Source organism: Pogoniulus pusillus, chromosome 17 (genome assembly GCF_015220805.1).
Source record: "Pogoniulus pusillus isolate bPogPus1 chromosome 17, bPogPus1.pri, whole genome shotgun sequence".
In the NCBI taxonomy this organism is placed as follows: Eukaryota; Metazoa; Chordata; class Aves; order Piciformes; family Lybiidae; genus Pogoniulus; species Pogoniulus pusillus.
Genome location: NC_087280.1, coordinates 6,508,236 through 6,533,833, shown reverse-complemented (window position 1 = coordinate 6,533,833; position 25,598 = coordinate 6,508,236). Strand labels below are relative to the sequence as shown.

The following is a 25,598-nucleotide window of genomic DNA, read 5'->3' as shown; positions in this document are numbered from 1 at the left end:
CTTCCCAAATGTGTTAATAGTGCTGCAGCCAAACAAATGCACATCCCTTATGTCTTTGTTCCAGTATGGCAAAGACAATCGAGTATTATTTTCAAGTAAAACAAGAATGAGATTCTAGAAAATGTTCTTCCCACAATTAAAGTTTCACCATTCTGCTTCACAGTATTGTGAACCCTCAAGTAAAAAAAGTACAAGGAAAGAAGCAAGCACACACATGGAGACAAAGTCTTAAAGGTTTTTACAAGTGCTTTTGAGCTCTTCTATTTGTTTTTAGTAGATATTTGATAATTTCAGGTGTAAAAGACAACAGACAAACACTCCATAATCACTGCATTCAAATGAAGCAAGATGCCAATACAAAACAAGCTGTGTCAGGTTGAAATGGTTTCAGTAGCTCATGGCACAGCTCTTTTTGGAATTCACTTGGAAACTGAGAAATGCAGGGAAAAGGAAAGAGGCCAAAGAATATTTTAAATTAAAACATTTACTTGATTAGCAGTGAAGATCCGGGAAAGCAGTGAAACCTAAAAACCTGTGCCAGGTTTCTGTAAGCAGTCTGCTCAGGTTTCACATACCAGCTAATGACAAAGAAACATACTTCCATATAGTCTGATCACTGTGCAAGCAGATGCTCCTTTTAGCTTTAATTAGCAATAAAAGGGAAGCTGCACTCATGCTTTGACTTCTGATAGAGCTTTGAATCATGAGCCGTGGTAAATATGAACTAAATAAACTAAATACAAACTGCCTGGTGATATACCCATTTCACAGTGCAAATCAGTGAGGGAGAGGAGTGACAAAGCGATTAGAAGGGCATGGAAGTACGAAGGATGCAGTTTGCAGGATATGCTTTTTCTGGTATTACACACTGGTAGTTTCTGAGCATAATCTGGAGATCCCTTTGCTTCAGAAACTAGGCAAGTCATGGAGTAGATGCACAGAATCACAATGTATTTCCAAGATATTTCCATTAATAACACCACCTGGAATATTTTTAAGTGCTAGCTGAGAATCAGCTACATGCCTTTCCAAAAGCCCGAGCCAGGCAAAGGGAGAGGGGAGGGCTGGAAACAGAAACACTAGGAAATGTATAACTTAAGAGAAAGCATTTTCCAATGTGAATTATGCTTCTCAAAGATGACAGAAAAATACAGGTTGTCACAAGTCAGCAGCTTGTCAAGAAACGGCACCGAGTTTATGAAAACTGGAAACAACGTCTTCCAAAACTGTTTAAGGCCTTATGATTGATCATTTATCCAGTTGATTTCATCAGACTTCAGAGCTTTATACAGACTTTATAGTCCACTAGCCTCCCATGGGAAATCCCTCACTCCAACTTCCATTCACTCTCACAGGTAGTCAATATAAAGGTGCACCTTAGAAAACTGAAGCTCAAATATCATTATATCTATTCACATTTTTATTTGCTACTTCTGTCCATGTTTTCTGATGTATATTACTACAGTAATAATGTGTATAACTTATAAATATACGTATGTTGGGGGTGCATACTGAAATTTATCTATTTTTTAATGATAAGGGTGTGTGATCTCAAGATCAAGTTTGGAGACCACTGTTCTAAGCAATCTGATAGGCATGAAATAATGTGTGGCTCCCTATGCGAGCAAACACACCAGCATTAGGTTCTCCTTTTGAAAAGAGTTTGGAAAATTGCTTAAATAAAAGGTCAGCTCACTACAGTAGAGATGGGGAATCACAGTTTTGTATGAGAACCTAACATACACACAAAAATCAGTAGGTACAAATGCAGACAAAAAGAGGGGCCTCAGTCCAAGGATCTTTAATGGAAATACAAAATTGTAAGTGTGGGGGTTTTGTTTTTTCATTTTCCTTGCTCTCGACTATTTAGTTCCAAAACTTACTGACCAGCTCACTGTAATGTATTTCTGGTTTCATAAGCCTCCTATGTGAGTTAGACAACAACTGCTGTGTTTTGTAGAACAACTTGTTTACAAGTAATCCCATGCAGCTTTCCTACTTCCTGCTAGTTCATTTTACCAAATTTACTAGGCAATCCAGCACGGCTGAGGTTTCATTGACACCTTCCTAAAACTTAGCCTACAGTTGATTTATTAATCACACCTGTGAGTGGAACAGTTTGTGTGTGTGCAGGGAGCTCATGGCACAAAATTAAGTGGTTTAGATGCTGCAGCAGCTTGGCATGGCAATTCCACCTCTCTTTCCTGCAACACCACAAACCTGATAGCAGCAGTTTCTCTCCAAGTAAAATAACAAACGAGAAGAAATTAAGTTTCTTGAGCATTTCAATGAGCACCTGCTGGTGTCCCTGGCACAGGCTGCCAAAAGATGGCAACAAAGTCAGAAATAGTGTTGGGCGGTTGTACTGGTGGTGGTGGAGCATGGCTTCACAAAACAGATGTGAATTTTGGTAGGTGGAAAGACAATTAAGGCCGATCTGGGGAGATGGGTTCTTCGAGTTGTCACAAGCCTCCGGTGTGCTTGGAAGTATTCCAGAAGGCTACTAAAGGAACAAAGATCTCTTGAAGAACTAAGAACTGAGCATGCAGTGTTAGAAAGGTAAAGCACAGAGATGTCCTAGTGGGCTCTATCTTTCCTTCTTTCATGATGATCTGAAACACCTGGCTACACAGGGCCTAAAATGCATAGTTGTGCTGTTACCCCTCACTACACTGATAGAGATTAAATAAGGCACTGGCAGTTTGCTTTCAAAAGAGGGTGAAAGAGGAACACAAGAAAGTGAATTAGAGATGAAGAATGTTAACATGAAGGAGAAGAAATGAAAGTAATAAAATGAAAGAAATGAGAAACTAGACAGCAAAGGAAAGAGGACCAGGCAATTACACAGCACTTCAGCAAGATGACAGTTCTGTGTGCACCCCATGCGATCCCAGGGTGGTGTGAATTCCAAGCAGGAAAATTCTTCCATCCATCTAAATGGAATAACCAAAATGGAAGGATAAAAATGGAAACTGAAAAAAGTACCATTCTGCAGCCTTATTTCCCAATTTGTCTTTGGGCAACTATCATCAGCAATGCTTAGGGCAATTATCTTCTCTCTCAAACTTCTGAAAGGACCAAACAGGAATCCTATTACTAAAGTGTAACGATCAGGCTCACAAAAATGACATTAATATCCACTGTCTTTGGGTTGCATCTAGTTTTAACCATCGGTTAGCAGTTTATTGTAAGCTCCACATAAGATAGATATTGTAAGAAGTCAAAACTGTAATATCTCTTTCTTACATTAAGTTGTTTGAATGTAGCAAGCCAATTATTCAACTGAGTATACATTAGAAGAAATCTACCTTGAAAACTTACCCATCTGACTAGAGTTAACGGATTTACTATCAAAAAGCACAAACTAGTAGGCTTGCTGCAAAGTCAGATCTTACTACAAAGCCAAAGACCTTAACATGATAAAAGCAAAAAGCATTAAGTGTATCAATATCTGTTCAAAATGAATTGTCTCTGCAGGGTAGCAATGCATTATCTAGCTTCTGCTACACTTTGATTAAAAAAATCAACAACCAACCCAACAAACTGCTCACTCTTCTCAGATTAAGAGGCTCAAGAGCCTTTTCACAAAACAATTCTCTTGTCACTTTTATATAGGGTTAGTTGATGCCTTCCCCTCCTTTTTTTTCCAATGAGCTAAATATAATTAATGACTTCAAAATAGAATTAGTTCAACAGCATTTGGCTGAAATCATTTATTCATATGAATCCAGTTATAAATCGTAACTCAAAGGCATATTGTAAGGAAATGTACACTGAAAATTCAAAGAGCAGCCTTCTATATAAAAGTGGTATTAAAGCTTAGACATTAGCACAGTCAACATAAATTGTGATTTTAACAGGCTTGGATAAACATACAAACTTTGGCTCAGCAAGTCTGCTGCAGCTGTCAATACTGTGAAACAGATACAAGCTTTAACAAACCTTTAATTCAAAAGCCCATTATTGTACCAACTGAAATAGAAAGACTTGAGTATCAAAGAGGAGTTCTTCCCTGCTTTCATGGTATTACTTCTGTAAGACACCAATTGATCTACAGCCCTTGAAAGAAAACAACTCGCTTCCCTCTCCTGGATAAAAGTCAGTGAAATTTTTTTCATCCATCGCAGTGTAACAGCATCAAATTACACCTTCTGCATCAACTTGAAACAAGGAAAAAAACTGCAAACCACAAAGACATTACATGACATGTCAATTTACTTCGTCTGACAGAATCACTACACACAAAAAAAGTTTTCATTATAAGAAACTAAATGAAGATTTGTTTAAAGTAGTCACTAAGAAATGAAAGGAAAATGAAAACTGAAAATTTACTGAGATCTGCCTACTGCTAATGTTATTCTGAGGTGCTTATCAGCTCATAAAGAAAACATGGATAGCTTCCCGAATCCAATAAGCAAAATTTTAACCTTCATCTAAACACCGAAGTGCAAAGACCCTTTTCCCTGGCAAAGAAAGGAAAAGCTGTGCCATCAGCAGAGCGGTCAGGAGCTGCTGGTCTCAACCCGTGTCTATGGGAAGAGGGTGCACTAGCTGTGCTCACGCAGGCAGCAGGCGGGTCAAGCAAAGTCTGCCCGGCAGCAGAGAAAAGCCCACATCTGACAGGCAGCTGCAAGCAGACGGTTATTAAAGTCCTAACTTTTGACAGATTTAAGCCCTTTACCAGCTTAGTATCAGATCATTTGGAAAGGACATGAAAGACATAACTGTGACTGCTACAGGCTGTTCAGGAGTCTAGAGAGCACCCAGTGATACATCCTGTGCCTACCGCTTTGGGGTGTATTCCAGCCCATTTTGCTCCTCTTAACTCTCGCAACAAAGCCTGTTTATGCTGCCTTGTGTAGAGGGGAGGGTGAAACTTCACCAGCACCTTCACAGTGTAGGGCTGCCTGGCACAGCCCAATTTCAGATGGTGGTAGGCTATCCTTACAGACCACCAGACTGGATACTCGCCTTCTAAACTAGAGATCATTTTTCTCATCTAGAACTATACATGCAATGTCCTGAGAGTCAATAAATTGGTTACTTAACTAAAAACACTCACAACATTCATCAATGTCTGATAAACTGTGTAACCAAATTAACTTACCCTCTCTGACATGAAAGCCAGTTACTGGTAACAAACAATGCCTTATTTAGGTGGGTTCTTTAATTCAGCTGAGCAATGTACTTATAACCACTGCAATGGCATTACCAGATAGAGAGACAAATACATAGTTATTTTTATTCTTTCAGTGCTACAGGTATTTTCTCTTTAAGAACAGTCTTTGGTTTCTTCTTGTTTTCTATTACTATGTGCTCTTTTCCCTGAAAAAATCACAGTATTTGCATTCAGTTTTTTCTTGGATGAGAATGCTTTTTATTTTTCCAGGCCATGTGAAAGGTTCTTTGATTAGGTCGTTCAAATATGGGATCTCATCCTGAACAGAGTATTATTTTGAGTGGTAGTAATAAAGCCAGTTTCACTAAGAGACCCCATTTCCTTACTGGCCCAAATTAAAGAAGGGAAGAACTCTTCCACCATGTTATCAAAAAGGCATTGCACAGAAGCAGCTCAGACTGCCTACACTTGGTGACAGGAACCACTAGCATGTCTTGAGCATGCAAGCAACTCCGCAAACATGAAGGGAAATACAAACAGAATCTGCTACACCAACCTTGTGGCCACTTGTTGTAAGCCAAAGAACAATTTCTGTCTTTAGATAGTCTTCGGGATAATAAACAAGTTTTGAGAAGAAATGTAAAAACCTAACAGAGAGTAGATTTAGAATAATTCCTCCAATTCTACTAATATGATTTATGAACATTCAAGTATCATGGGACTTGATGTGGTTTTCAGAAGGAAAAAATGAGTAGGTACTTTAAATGAATCTCAAGACTACTTTACAATGGGCGCTTTATTATTGACAGGAAGAAATCATCCCATTAGATATTTGACTGAATTTCTGACAAACAAGTAAAGGGAATAAAAAAATCACAATCTTGTTCATAAAGCACCAGATTAGTAGCAAGCGATCTGGGTTTTGTCTCCTTGGATAAATCTCTTAGATAGCTGGATCAAAGTAGTCCTTTATGAAACAGACACTTTATTGAGATGTTTAGAGACTTGGAACATTTTCCAAAGTGGTAACAGTTTTGGTATCCAGCTTAATACAACTTTGAAAGCATTTTCTGCATACTGGAATTAATTATAATTAAACTTAATTCTACTCTCGCATTGCATTTGGTGATTACATTTGAGGTCATGCTACGTAATTTCAATTATTAAGGTGCTTTTACACTAGAAGCAGATAAACAGTCCTTAAAAACTGTGTAACTTCCACAATGAAAATACACTTGGCTAACAAAAGCTTCTTCAAATTTAGACATAATGCCTTGGCCAATGCATGGCAGTGCTTCCCATGTGAGACATATAGCTGTATGCCAGTTTTCAACATGCTCCTAGAACTTTAACTTTAGGCTCCATGGAGGCAAGTTCGGACATCTGTGCGTGTTTTGGCCATTCAGAATATTCCTTCACGTGTGAACAGATCCCACCCACTGCCAGTACAAATTGGAATGCAGCACAGTTACCAAATAGCTATTAATGCGGCAACAATCCAAGAAATGCTACACAACCACACACTATTTTTGCTGGCAATTCCCTATGAAATTTCTCAGTTCGGGAGCGGGGGGGAGGAGGGGGCGAAGGGGAACAAGCATATTGAAAGAGTTCATTTTAGGATTTTGATGTTATGAGTCGCTGGCAACTGTCCCCAAGCACGCACACACACACACACTCTCTGAAATAACAAGCCATTAACTTGACAGTTCAAGTATTTTAAAGGTGAGAAAAAGAGAGTCTCTAAAGAGTTAGCTGTTGCATTTTTTTAAAAGTAAACTCTGTCAAAAGTTCCTTCAATTTAGCATACAAATAGAATTAATTTGATTAATCTTTCTAAAATACAAAGCTCTCGTCTCTTCTAAACACACTCTCTGCCAGCTAGCAGGTCAGGACTTGACATAGTCAAGTGAGGAAATCTCCACCTTCTTTTAACAACAGAGTATAAACACAGGTCTTAGCAGGCTATGCATACAGTCATTGCATCTACTTGAGAGCAGCAGTCACTATTTACAACCAGAGATTACAATTTCCTGTAAAAAGGCTTGGTTTCAGCATGCTGAGCATCCTCAGCTATCTCCAGTGTCCCCGTGTGCTGAAGTGAGAAGTACTATTAGGAGGACTCAGGCATGTTGCAATATCCAAGTAAAGCCACTTAGTCGGTAAAGCTCTTCAAGCATAGCTCATTTCTCCCCACCGATAGGGTGAGGCAACAGATATAGAAATAGGCCTCCTTAAAAATAGCTGTGTTATATTTTTCTCTAAACAGAAAAGTAAGCATCTATTTTCTCTGTAATGCCTTCCTCAAATCGTTAAGAATGAATGTTTCTGAAATGCCGGAAGCTTATGGTCAGAGCTCCTTCTTCCTCCTTGGCCACAGGGACTTATGAGGGTCCATGTAGTAATACATCAGGATGGAATTATTTCTGCAGGTAACATTGATGTGATGGGGTAGAAGCAAAGGATTTGATACAACTTTTAAACATATTTCTAGAACAGTAATCGATCCAGGTACCACTGCATCCACACACAACTAAGTGCATCTCTCTGCAGGAATATTACAGAGGACCTGGACTTTTCCAGAGATAAGTACATACTACTTGCTGAAAACTATTTTAGGTCTCAAATTAAACAAGACAAACAATGGTATAAATCAGTGACCCATTTCATATCTCAAGCAACACCTTAATTATAAAAATGAATGTATTTAAAGCATAGCATTAACAAAAGAAACACTGTAGCAACCCTTAACCTGACGCTGGTTTGGAAATATAAAAATACGGTCTAAGGAACGGTCAGCATGAAAGTAGTAAAGAATATGGTTGTGTTTAACAGCCAAAAGAAAGTTCTAAGAACAAGACTGAGCCTTCACAGCTCCTCCTGGCCTTCTGGAAGTCCTAGCCTTTCAGAGAACTTTCTGTCCTTCCAACAAACGCAAATGCTGGTCCCTCCTGAGGTACTCAAACTTGTTTTCAAGCCTTGATGTCTTCACACAATTCCCTGCAGTTCTTCTTCGACCTTTACAGTCTGACTTCTGTTTACTGATGTACTGCTTCTCTAAGTGTAGTAGCACATCAATTTATTATATCGCCTAATCAGGTTTCCCCAGGGTTTTTAACAGCAACTCTTTGTATTTCTTAATGATTCCATGAGATTGTAACTATTTTTAGTTCTGCAACAAAAGAAATGAGTCTGCTGACAATACTATCTTCATAAAAGATGAAACTGGTATTAAAACCGGTGATCCAAGCACACTTGAACTTTGGAGAATTCAAATTTAGTCTGGATTTTATTATTAATATTTTTATATACCATGTAAGCAGTCAGCACTTAACAGACAAGAAAGAGAGATGAAGACGACTGGATCTGAAGAACTGGAGTGACCTACTTTGCATTTTAATATTAAAAGAGACACATTCAAATTAATAGCAAAGTCTCCACTGCCTTCAATACAATGCTACCACCAATTGGTCAACAGCAATCTAACAATTTTTTCTGGACCAATTTCTCATGCACTGCCTTGTTCTGAAAGAGAATACATGCTCTAGACAGCCGAGATTACTTTTCTTTACTTCTAAGGCAGAGATCCACCTATTTTCTCATCAATTTCAGGGAGAATTCAAGGATCAAAAAACCAAACCAAACCACAAACTACAAAAAGTCCAAATCATCAAAAATACACCCAGCTTCCACACTACAGAAGATTACAAAAAGTAGTAAAAGAAAACAAAAAAAAGTCAGGGTGGTGCACTCTGGCTGTGCTGCAGCTGGGCACATCTTTGGGCAAATTGCATCTTGCATTAGAAGGGGTCATAAACAAACATGTAAGCAGATAGGCAGCTGCCTTGCTATAGTGTTATTCACACAGAATAGTAGAGGAGCTGATGTTGTAAGGCATCTCTGGAGACTGCATCCCTCCCCACAAAGCAGCATCAACTACAGCTCAGGGTTATATCCTGTTGAGCTCTGAATATGTCCAAGAATACAGGCTCCAGAATCTCTCTGGGATCATGACACAGTATTTGACCACAGGCATAACAATACATAAAAAAAGCTAACACATTTATGCATTTTATGTACCTTTTGCCCATCCTCCCTCACCCAGTGAAACAGCAGTGTTGCATACATACTTATGATCTGTCATCCACATTTATACACTTGAGTCACAATGCACACAGAACTGCACTGCCAACACCATAGAAACTCAGATGCTCTTACCTAGTATCTTGGCCAGACTGGATTTTGAGACACTGCTTCTAATTCTCACTTTTACCTAATTGTCCAAATCAGGAATGAAGATGTGCTAGAGATAATTTTCACAGTATGAAAGCAGCTCTCTCTAGCACTCCATGGGGACCTGTCTGCAAGGCTGAACTGTATCTCTATACAGTTCCTTTTGTCCTGTATTTGTTCTTTGATGTACAAATATGCCACAGACTAAGCGGTGAGCTCTTTGATGTTGAACTTTCATACTTCATTGCAACTAGCGTGCTTACAAGAAGAGCTGCCAGTCATTTTCCTTTCTAAACATTCAAATTTCATGAGGCACTTGCTTTATGAGTCAGATTTTTTAGTAACCTGTTTTCAGAATTTCCACAAGAAATGCTCTACTCTTCTAGAAGGATAACTTCATTAAAAACTAAGATCCAATCAGGTTTTTCAAGTATTACAAATTAATACAAGTGTTAGCTAATAAATATGACTTCATTTAACATGAAGTATGATTACCTACTCAAGTATGCATTTCCTCACATTCTTTTAGACAACTCAGGATGGTGCCTGGACTCTGGCAGTGACCAGGAGAAGCTGCACAATGCAAGCATGCAGTGGTACCTCTCTGGTACTCTGCTAGCCTCCAGCAATTTACAGGTCAGGGACTTTCGGAGCCAGAGGTAGCCTCCAATACAGTTTTTCAGAATGCATACATACAATTTCAGACTGACAACACCAAGGTAGATTAAATTACAAAGTTAGTTACTTCTGTGACAAAACACTAATCAATGCCAGCAGGAATAGCAAGTTATGAAGCATAGATTTACCACCAGTACATACTAGAGATGCCAGCGCAAGATACAGAAAAGAGCTTCCATTCTGAAGTGCTTTTATGAGGGCTTTTGAAACAATCCTAAGAGCAAAAATTCTTTGGAGTGAGATTTTCCCATTCAAAAGATCTCTGCTTTACAGTGACCTTTCTGTTTGGGTCTTTTTCCCTTCTGTAAGTATAAACACTGTCGTTGAGAGGGAAAACACCGTTCGAAAATTAGAACGTTTTGGAATAGTGACAGCAAGGAGACAGCAAGTTTCCTGCACTGAGTTCTAGGTTTCCACAACAAAATCAACACTGCTACTGATGCCTCTCTCCAAGCCAACTAAGGAGACATTGTCAGTGTACCAGCCAAAGAAGTGCATTACTTTGAACATTTTCATTTAAAGTAAAAAATTTCAAGTGAATAAACTGTATTATAGCTTATTCATTTCTCAATGAGAGAAAAAAAATCGAAAATAGAACAAATTCGTTGCGGATACAGATTCCTCTTCTTCATAAATGTCTAGAAGCAAAGTGACAAAAAGTGCATGTCAAGAGCTGGCTACAGCCAAAGCAGGGTGCACTCTAGCACTAGCCTCGCCAGGCAGCCTGCTGCTGCACTTCACCTCTTGGGCTGGGAACTGCTATTTATCCCCAAAGGTACCCGCAGGTTTTTAAGAAATCTGGTTAAATAGAGCCAGCCATAGCATTATTGGCAGCTACACATTTTCAGGTCCAGGTAAAAGTCCTCAGCATTTACTCAGATTCTCCCATGTGCAGTAAAATAACCCACCAAGAAAAACGCAAGGTGGAACAATGTCTGTGTAACTGAGAGGTTTCATGCAGAGTTTCCATCGAAGGATCCCATGAAGGAGGCAGTAGCGAGAATTCAGAATCTCCGTAAAGAAAACAACAGGGAAATGAATGCCTGTCTTTAGCTTTCTCGGCTGGCCCTGCTCTAGCCCATGCTGCTGGCTGCCACAGGTGCTGCCAACCACTGCTTCTCTTTCCTGCTATCACTGGGAAGCATCAGGAAAAGGAGGAATGCTCTTGGCCTGTTTTCCTCAGCCATTTCTAAGGCGCCTATGTATATGAGGTTTCTCAAGTGAAACATCTCTGGCTCTTTAATTAACCTGGGTTTTTTTATTATCTGTTGATAAAAGAATCCATCCAGCAGTTACAAACATCTTTATGTACTCATATTTTAAGCAAATGCGTCTTTTAATTCAATAACGCACCCACAGTACAAGAAAAACTCTACCCGAAGCTTAACACAATACATCTCTGTCAACTTAACAATTGCAGGGAGTGTCCCTTTGAAGGAAAACAACGCCGAGTGTAAACTCAGCTACTCCAGACAATCACTAACAATCTGCCCTTCTCCGCATGGCAGAGCATGACCCTGCAGCTGTACACATCTCCAAAACCCTGGAGTGCTCCAGTCTGATGTACAAGGGGGACCCAGTACTATGTGGCAGTTTCACTTAGTTACGTTCTCCAAAATCGGTTAGTAATGCAACATTCATCAAACATTTCTGTAAAGAAGAAGATACTCCAAGGAGGGGGAAAAACCAGTGGCAATCCACAACAAGCAGTTTTCTGCGGTACACGAGATGGAATTACTAATTCCCAAACTGAACTTCAAGCAATCCGTATATATTTACTAGAAAATGTGTGTTTTCCCACAGTAACTACTCTGCCAAATCAAACACAGACAACGATGAGCTAATTAATTTAGCTGAATGGAAAAATGCACCCATTATGAATAACATTAGTTGATACAGGAAGAAAGCAGCTACTGCTGCTCCTGTCAAGCAGCAGAGCAATTTATACCATTCAAATGCAAGTCAGAATTAAAGCACCCAAATGCCACCGTACAGAAAGGAAGCTCAAAATGTTCTGATGACCACTTTTTACAGGCTCCTTACACTCCATCTAGACTAAGGGCTTCGGGCAAAAAGCACTTGATGCTTAAAAAGAACTTTGCCTACGTTTGGGGTGAGAATAAGATAAATGAAACTTCCAATCATGTCCCATTAGGTACAGGCCCAAGTAGAGGAGACTGGACAACACAGCATTTCTCTTCTCGACCAACATCGGCTAATCTAAGTTTTAGGCAGGCTTAACCCAACATAACATAGTATCAACTTCTAAGACCCCTGGCAGTTTCACACAAGATGTGATTTAAGTGCCCTACACAATGAGAACTTGATTACTAACTGGATCATGTAAATTGTACTATGCTTTAATCAGAAAATGATACTTGGATGAAGGGAGAGAATTGCTGAGCTAATTCTGACTTCTCTGGTACTTTGGAGAAAGAGGCAGAAATCTAGCACCACAAACACAAGCTCGAGCACAGCCTCATCCCCTGTCAAACTGCACTGGAGCCCAGAAACATAGGGCCTTGCATACAATCCATCTAGTCTGAAATTACTACTTAAAACTAAGACAGTTCTGTCTGAACAGAAGTTAGCTAAAACAAGCAGCTTTCAACTGCATTCCATATGCACACTGTACAACCTATTGAGATCATTTAAAGCAGTTTAAAATAGCATCCTACCTCACTTATAGAACTTGGTATATAGAAAACCTTGATCCTTCAGATGCCTCTCCCTTAGCCTCTGGGGCAGAGAGGCCAACACATCAGCAGAACCAAATACATCTGCTTTCTGTATATGCAAGAGCTGGAAGCAGAAGCCACAGCCTTGCTGCATCCTTCCCCAGGTTTGGTTTAGTGCAGTTAAAGTAATGGCAAGAATAACAAAGTCCGTAGGATGTCAACAATACTTAACAAACAGCACATTACAGAAGACAGTGTGCATATGGCGACGGGACCTTCTCCTTCTTTTCAGTTGCAATACAAAGTATCCTAAACATCCCAAGTGTAAGCAGAGGTGGCAGAAGCCAAATAGATCCAGGCTGGGCCACGTGCTCACACCATCTCTGACCAGCACCGGCAAGAACCAGTGAAAAGCAATCCTGGCATACAGGAATGTGGCCCGTGGTACCCTATCAACCAGACACAACTCCAGTTTGTGGTCACTTCAGTTTGAAAGAACACCCTGACAAACTCTTTGTCACAATGCATTTGTCTGTATAAGATTTGTCACTTTTTTTCTAAAGTGCATAAAGTTGGTTTCATGAAGCTCCTTGTCCCAGGACTCAATAACAATAAATAGTAGAATATTACAAAGAACATAAACATTACAGAGTAATTACATGGCTGATACCCTCTAAGTATGCTGACTATTCTATTTGCATTGTTCAGAAGTGAAGAGGTTAGACTTATTTACATCCAAGTAGCTTTAATTAAGCTTTGAGATAAATGCTCTTAAAATGAAAGCTGGGATGATTATACCTCTCTCACACTGATTTTAGCCTAGATGGCTATGTGTGTAGCATGACAAAAGGCCCAAAGGCTAGAATCACACAAACAGTAGAGCCACAAGCTGTGGGTCCTGCATCACTCTCCTACACATAGAAAAGAAAACAAAAAAACCCCAGTGAAATCGTGACCTTACTGAAGTCAACTGCTGAAGTGGAGCAGAGCCAGCCTGTATGTAAAGGGCAGCGGCGGTGGGAGCTGGTGACCGCTGCAAGTTCAAGTTCGGATAAACTACACTCAGCTGCACTCGCTAACAGCAGTGAATAAATGGGCCAAGTCTGATGATGAGGGCAGCAGGCTACCACTGCCCCAACAGTTCCTAGACTACTTTTGGGGGGGCTCTTGCACTTGTGAGAGCTTTAAATGTCAGAAGTCTCCGTTAGGCTGCATCTGAAGAGTACAAGGAGTGATCTCAGGGACTGCAACTGCATGGCTAATAACAGCTTCAGCTTTGTGCTTCTGAGCAGACAGCACACGCAACAGAGCAGAGTGCAGGCAGGATGTAAGAGATGTCCCAATGTTTACAACACGGGACTAATTTTCCTAAATATCCATTTGCTCCAGTCAGAATGATGCCATCACCTTCCCCTGACATCAAAAAGGGAAGAAAAAGCCGGTTTGATTAAAGTTTTCCACAAAGCCAGAGATCTGCGTGTGAACCTGTGCAGACAGGCAACTTTGGGGCAGAGAGCTGGGACTGCAAAGGGCACTCTCCAGCACACCGGCTTTTGCAAGACTACCGGCAAGCTCCCCACTGCAGCTAACCCTCACTCTGAAGAGGGAAACAGGACATCCCCTGAGCCACTGCCACCTTCAGTCACTACTTGGTGTCCATAACATAAGGTGGGGGCAACTGGGAAGCAGTCTGAGACCACACCAAGTCTGCCAACCTATATTCTGCATAACTTCTTAGCCTAAATATCTTTAGCTAGAAAAGTAAGAAAAAAAATTAAAAACCCCAAACACCAACCAACATGGGCAGACTGAAGACTTTGTTAACCACAGGCAAGGTCCCCTTTAAAACAGTATGCAACACAAGAAAGTTAGTCTGCCAGATCTCCTATGAAGGCTTTCTGCTTCAATTTCTCAGTCTGTTGATTTTTTGTTGCTTTTGCTTTTTTTAACCAAACAGTATAGAGTCACCCTCTTATAGCTATTCTTATAGGCCAGAATCCTCCCCTCCACTGTTAAAGTTGACTGAAAAAAGGAGGGGGGGAGCCAACCTTCAAAAAGGAATCAGAGGTTTAGAAGACAGTTGCTGCCCCATTAGTTATGTGCATATCCCTTAGATATCAGTCCTCAAGGAAAAAAGAAATCACGAAAGGAGAAAACTACTGCTTGATCTTGGGAGTTATCAGTGCAATTGCAAATTACAGCTCCCAGATAAACAGGAGAAAGGCGAGTGTTTTTCTTCTCTTGTTGAAAAAAAAACCGACAAAATAAAAACAACCCCAAAACCTTCTAGAATGTATCATGCCTAATTAACTAATTCTTGTCATACACAATTATTTTACACACTAAAAAAACCCAACATCTCATGGGAACGCAAAGGAAAAGAAAATATGCTCCATCTCTTGTTGTGTGTCAGAAGACACAAATTTGACAGTTTTGATTTAGTACATGTACTTTAAAAACTTATATACCAATGTAGAATTCTGTTGTTCAATGAAGATGAAATATTAACAACCCTGCCACTAATTAGTACATGTTAGTGATGATTTTTATACTGTACTGTAAGCAAGAAAAGTAAGAAAGAAGTTTTAAATCCTGTTAAGGTTAAAATTGAGTGCTAACTCAACCTAGAAAAACACCCGCAAACATGCAAGGCTTTCTATAATGGGGAACAAGTAAAGAAATCAATCTCTTTCATACATGCTGGGGGAAGTACTCGATATAAAGAAGACTCAGTTCTTGACCAAGGTCTCCAGACGCTACTCCCTGAACTAATAAATGCCAACACAAACATTCACCTCCCCACTGCAGAACCAAGCTGCAAAGCTGCAGGCCATTACCCTGTATCACACGCTGCAGCAGCTGCCATCTCTCCAACCCCCAACACCAGCTCACTGGATAAAACATAACGACGCCTCGTATTTGTGCAGCACCCACACCCCAAACACCTGTGATGCAAAACTATCCACCTCACCCTTTTTTTAAAAAAGTTTTTTAGAAGAGGGCACAGAAGTCTGCCTGGCATTCATAGAGTACCTGAGTTTTGTCCTAATTATTCACAATTACTCTAGAAGAATTATTGTTAAGATTGTATTGCCAGCCAGTTGGAACATGCTTACCATTTCAGCTAGGCAAGAGCTGTATGCTATGTTTAAAGAGTCTGATCTAATGAGATGTTCAGCACCTACTGTTTTTGCTGACTTAAAGAGAATACACAGACTCTCCATACTTGAAAGGAGTGTCCCCAACTGAGACTTACACAGAGCCTTTGATTATTACAGACTGAGACAAAGACAGATTTCCTCTTCTTTCAGTTGCAAATCTTGAGAGTCATTCAAAGGGCCTGGAAAATATATTTTAGCACTAAACCTCAAACCAGTCTTACCCTGTCAATGTGGTGCAGCAAATGTCTTAGGTACAAGTCAGTCATTCAGATCTGCCCTATAAAATTAAGGCAGCAAGAAAACAGCCTCTCAGATAGCAATTCCAAAGGCCAGATTCTGTTAATATTTAGTCAACAGAAATTCTGTACCAGGGTATTCGCTAAATTGGATTTAACTTTCAACAGTGCCACAGTGAAGGCAAATTCAAACACACTTAACTTCGTAAAGCAACTTTCTTTTTCAATCTATGGCAAGAGATTTTTCCATAGGCAGGTTACGGCTGAAAAACAGAGTAATTACCAACATGCTGGCAGGGTTGGTGCCAAGATACACGACAAAAAACACGTCAAAAGGTCAGGCTTGACAGACTAGGAAAAGCTCACCCGCAGAAAACAGCGCTGCATAAATCCCCAGACTGCCAGCCTTCAAGCAACCTGGCTCTGATGTGTCCACAGCATGGAGACTGCTGCAAGTAGAGCATGCTCCCTGCAGTGCTCCAGAAAGGCAGCAAGGGAAATCCTGCTTAGCTGCCCAGCTGCAGTTTGGGCAGTCAGAAAAAATACAGTAAGATCCAAAAGTCACATGCGCCAATAAGGAAACCAAAAGTCTGTTTCCCTAAATAGGGATTTTAAAATGACTTTAAGAGACAGTGTCAGGCAGAAAACTAGTTATACATCCAGTGCTCCAAGCACAGGCACACAAAATGAACGATTTTACTGAAAACTGATGCTACTCATCTGGTCTATCCTCCACAAAAAAGGTACAGATTCAACTTTATTATAATGCTCACACAGCAAAAGTCAGGTTCAGTAGCTCAAATTCTACCTTAACTTGATACATCTGTGTAGAAAAAAACTTAGAAAAGTTACATTGACTTTCCCAGCAATCTCTATTTAGAAACGTCCATAGGAAGGGTAGTTATAAACTATTGATATACACTGTGCATTTTCCTACTCTAAAAACTCATCAGTAGACCAAACCCTTCTGTCCAGGCCTGATGACAGTACAAGTGCTTCAGCTGTCACCAACACTGGGCCTGATTCGCTTCTGTCTCACTATAAAGCAGGTACTACAAAAAGGAATAACACCACACTTTTGAACCTAGCTAACTCTATCTAGGGCCCACCTCCAGTTACAGGACAGCTGAAGCCACATTTCTACTTGCATGCAGAGTATTTCTTCACCAATTCACTGCACTTTAGTACTATTCTCCTTGAAGTCCACCTTGAAGCTTCTGACAGCGAAGATTCTCCCAAGAGTAAGATCTATAGCATTGAACGTGCTGGTGAAATTACCTGATTTCTTTGCAGACTTTTACTGCTAAACATAGAAAGCTGAACTCTCTTAAAGCCATCAAACAAGTAACTGGACTGTACATGTTGTGAACTAAGAACACAAAGCTCTTCGAACTCTGCACACGTACCCTCAACAGTTGGCAAGTAGTTTTAAAAAAGAATCTGTCAATTCACAAAACACTTAATCATTACAAATCTTGATGCTTTGCCACTGCCTATTTGCTTACAAACAGGTCCAAAAAATTCCCTCTTTTTCTCTCCGCTTGAAATCAGAAAGTTACATTTTCTATCATGCAGCCTGTCTTAGGGGCAGGTCCAGCCTCTTCATTGGGCTAGTCTGATTCCAGCTCTTCAAGTGCACTAGTACAGCTATCTATGTGCTGACAGTTGGCCAGAGACTTTACTCACTCAACCTGTATATACACTGGAAGTATGAGGACCTTTCAGAATGAAAGCAAACACATTTGCTGGAACAAGATGTTGCATGAAAGACAACTTACAAGTTAACTTCACATACTATCAATTTGGGCCATCTGAGCAGCAAAAGGAAAAGAAGTAATGCTCATTCCACTTAAAAAAATAAATTCAGTATGGAAATCCGTAACATCCTATGTTCTTCTACAGACCATATTCTTTTTCACTGTAGGTTCAAAACTGTAAAAGACCAGACGTGCCAGAAGATGCCATTACAGCACCAAGAATAAAGAAAATATTCAATTCACTTACACATTTTGTTTTTATCCCCTCTATCTTTGAGCTTATATAAAGCTGCATTCCCTATGCTATGATCTACTTCTCCCAGGTAAACAATATTGGACTACGGATCTACTCCACAGACTTCATGGTAGTCAGAGATCACTTGAAGACAGATGACCACATATTTCCTCCAGCTGAACCGTGCCCGGAAAACTAGAGCAAGGGCAAGAAACCAAGAAAGTTTTTCAATGTACTAGGAAACCAAACACTTCAGAGTAGTTCCAAAGAATGTTTATCAATACGCTGATAGGTGCTTTATAAATATATACATACATACACACACATATACAAATGTGGATGAAACTTATCACAGAAGCATTCTGTAAAAATATTTAAGTATTTTCCTAAGAAGGGCATTAGGAGTGACAGTTCCAAACTCAAAAGCTGGGCTCACCAAGACACTATAAAAGATAATTTCAAAACTGATTTGCTGAAAATCACCTGTGTGCTTTTGTACGATACACCTTAAGACTCTGTCCAGAAGCACACAAGGCAACTGCAACCTTCAAAGCATTGAATCATTGTAATTTGTGTATTTTCCTTCCTTTTTTTTTTTGAAAAAAAAAAAAGGATGTCATGGTTGTAAGAGGCTTGTAAGGGATACACTGAAAAAAATCTTACAAGAATATGCTCAATTTTAAGGGGCTGCTAAAATATCCATGCAGTTCACACTAAAAAGAAAAATGCATTTTTGTTACAGATGCAGTATTTGAACCAACCCAATTACATTTTCTTGCCAAATACATTCGGCGTGGCTAATGATTAATGAACATTGTGCTTTTCTTTTTATTCACATAGGCTTCTCTCCAAGAAGAAAAGGAAGCCTAGTAATTGAAAATCACCGTGCCTCAAACACTATGCTGCTCTTGGTGCGCATTACCTACTGCTCCCGTGAAATGGAAAAAAGGGAACAGTCTCCGGCTGAAGAAGAATTCAGTCTTTTTGCCAAGTAATTTTTTTTCTTTTAAAAAGAGAAGCTTTACCTACAAAATCCATTAAAATATTTTAAAGAGTACAGACTTAAATTTTAAGTGAGTTAAATTCCAGTGTCAACTGCATTACTCTGCAGATCACTACTGAAAGAATAATTTAAATAAAAAGGTCCATGTGTTTAGATTTTTGTTTCCCAAAAATATCCACAACTATGACTTTAAAGACGTTGCAACGCAAAGTCCTACTGTGGGTCTCATTTTCTTAGGAAACAGGGCAGACGGAAAACATCCCGCTAAACTTCTGATTTCTCATTAGAAACTTCACTTGACTCTCCTCAGTCTGTCATCGCCCCTCATTAAGGGCTTGGACTGACAAGCAAAGAAAACTTCGGGTTTGCAAAAAATATCACTGAGCAGCTCTACTTTTTCCATTTATTCCAATGCCTTTCCAAAATGTGCAGCTATCTCTTACGATGGCATTTTAGTCCCATTGGCTCCCCACGGGATGCTGCAGGTTCTTCTCCCCTTTATCAGAGCCAGCTTTTACGGAGCGTATTTTCTACAAGGGTTTGTAGAATGATCCGACAGCTCGCGTCCGTTTTATGCGACTGCAGGCAGACTAATCAAAATCTCTGTCTCTGAGAAACCCTGCTGACAGATAAGCTCTCTCTTACCCTCCAACTTGTACGCGACCGTGTGAAGTGCAGAGGCTCGGCGGTGTTACCGCTCAGCTCCGTGCGCACCCGCCTGCACCCAAACACTGCGCTGGCGGCAGTCCCGGGCGCTGCCCGGAGCTCACGGCCAGGACTGAGCCGCCCCATGCACCTGAGAGCTCCCACAGACCTGCCCCTGAACTGGGAGCTTCCAGCCGGGCCCTCGCAGAGGCGGCGGCTAGAGGGGCAGGCACCGGTATCGCCACCCCCGGGCCGAAGCTCCCGCGGACCGCCCGGTGACGAGCGGGGCGGCCCCGCAGCACCGAGACTCGGAGCGGCGGCACCGGAGCACGAAGAGCGAAGGCCACGGAGCGCTGTAACTCCAGCCGGTCCGGCGGCCCTGCCACCGGCGGGCCGGGCTCCACGCCTTCCCCGCGGCGCAGCGGCTCCCGCGGGTTACCCCTACCTTTCATCGCGGCGAGTACAAAACACATCATTTGTCAGGGGCGAAGCGGCGGGGAGCGGAGCGCGGCGGGCAGGGAGGCGGGGAGGGTAGGCGGGCCGGGCCCTCGGCGTGAACCGCCGCCGCCTCAGCAGCAGACGCCTCCGCCTGTCAGCGGAGCGCCGCGCCGCGCGGCCATCCCCCGGCCCATATGAGGCTCCATGTGACCCGCTGACATCAAGCCAGCCCCGGCCCCCCGCCTTGTTTACACGGCTCGCTTCGTCCCGTCCCTCCCCTCCCCTGCCACCACCGAGGGGAGGTGCGGGCGGCCGGTCACGGGGCGAGACTAACGCGGCGGAACCGCCCTCGCCACGCCGCCGGCCGCCCTCTTGCCCCCGCCCTGCCCGCCCTCAGCGGGGGGCCCTCCGCGGCCCCGGCCCCGATCCGCGGGGGGAGCGGCCCCGCAGTCCGCCCTTGGGCGGCTGATGATGGCCGCGGGTGAACGGGAGTCAGCCGGAACGGAATAGAAGGGCTGGGCTGCGGTGGCAGCCACACGCGTAACTGAGCGGGTGATAACAATCATCGCTTCTCAAACACCAGTGAGCAGCCCTCTTCTCCCCGGTCCTCTGTTGAAGTTCACCTTTTGTTTCTCTTTTCCCAGAAGTTATAAATTGATGCTACAACTCGTCATAACACGACTATACACTCAATAGTCCTTGGCCTGATGATCGTGCAGAGGAACATTTACATTTTATATGTGTCTGGTGATAGGTTCACCTTCCCTTAGGATCTCCCTGGAACGTACGAAGCACTACACCACAGCTGGAGTTAATTCAGTATAGCTGCCACCGCACTGCCACAGTTTGTGAGGTGCATCATCAGATACACACACATATCTACACTTGCAGGAGGTACAAGTACAAGACCAGACACAGGGAAAAATCCAGCCTACCGAAACCCCTCAATGCTTTGGTGAAAATTGTGTCAGCAATCCCATTGCTTTTTCCAGTTCCCGACTTAGCCAGTCAGAGAGTGTCACAAAATATAAAACTGTAATAAAACGGTGATTCGTTCAAAGCTGTTGTACAAGGGACAGGATATAACATTTCACACTAATTTAATCATAATCAGAAGCCTTGAGACCAGGAATAAGATAAACAGAAAAAAAGATAAACGGAAGCCAGAGGACATGTCTTAATATTTGAAACAAAGCCCCATATTTCATAAGAGCCTTCATGAGATGAGGACACTCAAACAATCTGTTACTAAATGCCCCCTAACGGCTAATTCTTACCTATTTCTTTAATTAGTTCTTAATACAGGATGATATTATTTAAACCTGATTAGAAGCTACCCGGGTGTACTTACCATTCTAGTCTAGTCATTCAAGTCCCATTAATGCAAAATAATGTTTTAAATCTTCCTAATTAAAAAAAACAACACAATGCAGGAGCTAATCTGGTGCAGTCATGTAAATTTAGCTGATCTCTTTGGCAAAGTTTTTGCAGTGGGTTTGTCATCCTTACCTAGCAATAGCACTTATATGTATAGTGAGATACTGCTCAGGAAAGTGACAGTGGCAGATCTGGTCCCAGATGGGTTTGTGTTCATGCAGTTTTATCTCTAGCACATGCTTCAAAGTTGCATGTACATGCTGGACTAAATCAAATACCAGTAACAGTGCTGTTCAAAGCTCTTCATGACCTGGAAAATGCTGGTTTCACATGTGGGACAGCTGCTGCTGCAGCCTTTAGATGCAATTAGAAAACTTGCAGCACGCACTACAGAAAAGAATGATGTCTTAATATATTGTAACGTGGAGTTAGATTGTTATAAACATTTCACTCTGGTATAGCGAGTAACATCAGACCTATGGCTTGAAGAATGTCACAGTCCATTAGTGCTAGTTGTATTGTCAGACATTTAACCTTAAGGTACACAGCATTACATTATTACTGATCTGTATTTTTTTCCAGTCCAACAGAAATGCAACTGGTAATCTGGAATTACATCTGATGTGCTAAATGGCTTCAATAACAAGCATGAAACACAGATTTTGCATTCTTACACTGTCTTACAACGTTTGTTTCATAAAACTACAGAAGATGGGTCATCAGACATTTTAAGTGAGAAGAACATACTTAAAATAGTCTATTTATTGTTATCAAAAGGCCATCTGCAGCCATCTGCTAACTGATATTGGATATGTAAACATATCCACTCACACTTCAGTTTTCTATCTTGGCTTGACCTCATGAGAAAAAATCAATTAAAAATCCATTACCTCCCAATTTACCAAACTATTGCAGTATCAAAAGTCTCACTCGAGTTCAGACAACACAATATGCACAAATACCACTTAGTTCAGTATTACAGTTTACTCAACACGCAATTGCTTTTACTGGTTTGTACATCGGGGTTTTATTTGACTTACACGAATGCTTCCAACTTTCCAGAAGCTTGTTACTGGAGCATTCGAAAAATACCTTTAAATACTGCAGGACTGCATTCTCACAGTGTGAGAAATTACACCTCACCTTACACCCAATGCTTCCTCAATTTCTGCATCCAGAGTCTTCCTGAAGGAGTCACAATCTATGTATTAACGCTTCAGACTAATTAACAACCTGAAGAGTAAACCCTGACCAGAATGTGCTTTCAACCTTTGTGCCACCTTTTCTGCCCAGAAAACAGTGGTCTGTCCCAGGGGAGTGGCTGAGTCTGCTATTCGACACCCAAGGCACCACTGCCCCTTTGCACCACTGTCCCTTTTGCAGGAAGGCCACACATCTCCCACTTAGATACGTGCCCCTAAATGTATATGGTTCAAAAAACAGACTGCAGCTTGTCTGTGGCTCCAGAAATGGAAATGTGGGCTTCGGACTCGGTGCTGATGGGCAGGCAGGCTGCCTGGCTCCGGATGGGGCTTGCCTGCCATTGGGTGCAGCACCTGGCTCCTGCTTGGCCGGCTCCCAACCACACCCGCTGCAGAACCAGTAGCACCCGGTGCAGAACGAGCAGCGTCCGGTCCCTGGCGCAGCACACTGCTCTTGTGGTAAGCGCTGCTGAGCAGTTGGCACTGCGAGGGGGTCCCTGAGAATGTGAGGTGCCCTTTCACAGTAGACAAACCCAAGCCCAGGCAGTTGCACTCCCGCCTGCCTTTGCGGTGCCAGTCCCGAGGCTCACCATTACTGAGGGGAAGCTGTGAGCACTACTGGGCTGCTATGGCTAAACTTCAATTCTAACCACACTGAAAGATCCAGGAACTACACATGTGAGATTGATAAGTTTAAAGACGTGAACCTATTGTGTAACTTTATCAGGAGTTGTTCTGTCTTGTATCGATATAAAAGCTGTTCAACTTGTTCGCCTAACCACAAGCCTCGGCAACAATCAGAGCAAAACAACTGTTTCTAACAACCTATTCAACCTCTGCTAGGCAGAAGGAAAAAAAAAGGTGTTAACTTGCTAACAGAGGAAGGGAAAACACCTGTGATGCCTAACACTAGTAATCGGGGAATCTGTACTGAACTGAGTATTCTAAGCACAGGACAGAAATACTGCAAAATCCTCCTCTTCTACCTCTTTTTAAGCCTACTGAGCAAAGTCGTAATAGATTTGGCTTCCAAGGTGAACCAGTAACTACTCCTAGCTACTTCTTCGAAGACATCCCCAAACAGAAGCAATTTATATTCCACTAATTAGAGAAGGATGTTTATGCTGTCCTAACATGGAACCTAAGTGAAGAAAGTTTCTGCAAACTGTTGGGTCCTGTTTTGCATTCTCACCTAAGTGAAGGCTTAATTCAGGAAGAAATTGAAGCCTCCTTATCACTGAAATCTAAGATTTGAATAATAAATATAGGATGTAAGCACTAACTTCCTTTCCTATATAGCATAGAGGAAAAAATGCTCTTAGAAGAAAAAAATGTGTCATGTAATTATACCCTGCCTGAGGGAGGTATAACCACATAGGGTTGTTGTGAAGCTGAAGTTGTCAAACCACTATGAGATACAACATTTAACCACTGCTCCGTCACTGTCACTTAGACAAGTGCATGCAAATTCTTTTGCAGGGAAATGACTTCATGCTGCATTCTCTCATGGAGATGAAAATTGTACTTACTGGAAAAGAAACACCATAGCATAAAATAGCATAGAGCAAAGTTTTCAACCTATGTTTTTCCTTAGAAGAATAGAACCTTTAACTGTCAGTATAAATTTACATAGCCATACTTTTTTTCCCCTGAAGTTTTCATAATTGAAGAAGTTCCCTAAAATATTTAGGAAATCTTAGCAGTAACATTTAGAAAGGCTCAAGTACTTTTCAGTACTTCAAACACCAGCAGAAAATTAATTTCTTAATAATATTTAAATAGCTCCTCTGAGGAGTCAAACTCTGCCCACAGAAAGTGATAGCAGCTACCTGGTAAATGGGGAAAAAAGCAGGTGATACTGACATAGAAGCCTTTCTTCTTCAAGTTGCAACCCAATCATGTCCTAACATTAGGTGAAGTGCTCAGCTCCCAGGTCATATTAGGAATGCAGTTCTAGATACAGCAAAAGTTTCAAACACACAAGTTCCAAGCACCAGAAAGCTTTGCTACTGCCGTTTTGTCTTCTTACACAGAGAAGATAATCATCCCTGAAACCTCACAGATGCAGCAGTCACCAACAGCTTGTTTACCAAATACATCCAAAACTAAGTGTAGGAAAATTGCAGCTTTAAATATTTTTTGAAATACAAATAATCAGAAGTCTGTCCACCCTACTGACAATCACTTTTTAAGGAGTTTCTAATTAGTACACACAACATCTGCAAAAAGAAATATATTGTTCATTTACACATTCTCTCCTCTAGGTTTAGTAGTATTTTAGTCTTCATTTATTTCTAGTCCTCCAAGTAGCACACTGTTGAAGATGAATCTAACTGAGGTTGTCCTCATTAGGCTGCCTCTTTTTCATCTATTTAAAACCACTACTATGCTGACCCTGCAATCATACCATTTTGCTTCAGACGAAATACCTTCCCAAATTCTTGCTGAGGAAGTGTGCTTCAGTAGAGCATGGGCCTACAGCGATACATCTTAATCAAACCATTTAATAAACTACTTCACAACATCCAAGTAAGTGCATTGCTATCCACAACTGTGTTGAAATGGTTGCTGTGCTTTGACAAACAGTTGCTACAGTTCTGCACCTGGTGAAATAAAGTATGAGGTGAGCAAATGTTTTGCAGTTCATCTGCCTGAGAGCTAACTCCAAAGTCATTATTGTTGGCTAGGTATGCTATTGGTAGTAAAGGTCTTTAAAGAACTACTCTACTAGATTGTCACCCAGCTTCCTGTGACACTGAAATCCCCTGAAAGGATATCATATTTGCTGCTTTTCAAAATGTGAGGTAACTCTGGAATTAAAGTAGTTAGAAAGATG

General features: G+C 41.3%; 1 protein-coding gene across 4 annotated transcripts in view; it reads right to left on the bottom strand.

Moving 5' to 3' along the window:
- The window catches only part of RORA (RAR related orphan receptor A), a 424,209-nt gene that overhangs the window by 46,177 nt on the left and 352,434 nt on the right, over positions 1 to 25,598 (bottom strand). Inside the window, exon 1 of one of the 4 annotated variants that reach the window (XM_064157436.1) lies at positions 20,191 to 20,376. The exons of the other annotated variants lie outside the window; for them this stretch is intronic. Within the exon in view, the coding sequence (XP_064013506.1) occupies positions 20,191 to 20,221 (31 nt within the window). The 5' untranslated portion in view covers positions 20,222 to 20,376. Of the gene's footprint in view, positions 1 to 20,190; positions 20,377 to 25,598 lie in introns of those variants that run through there. 4 annotated transcript variants of the gene reach the window in all.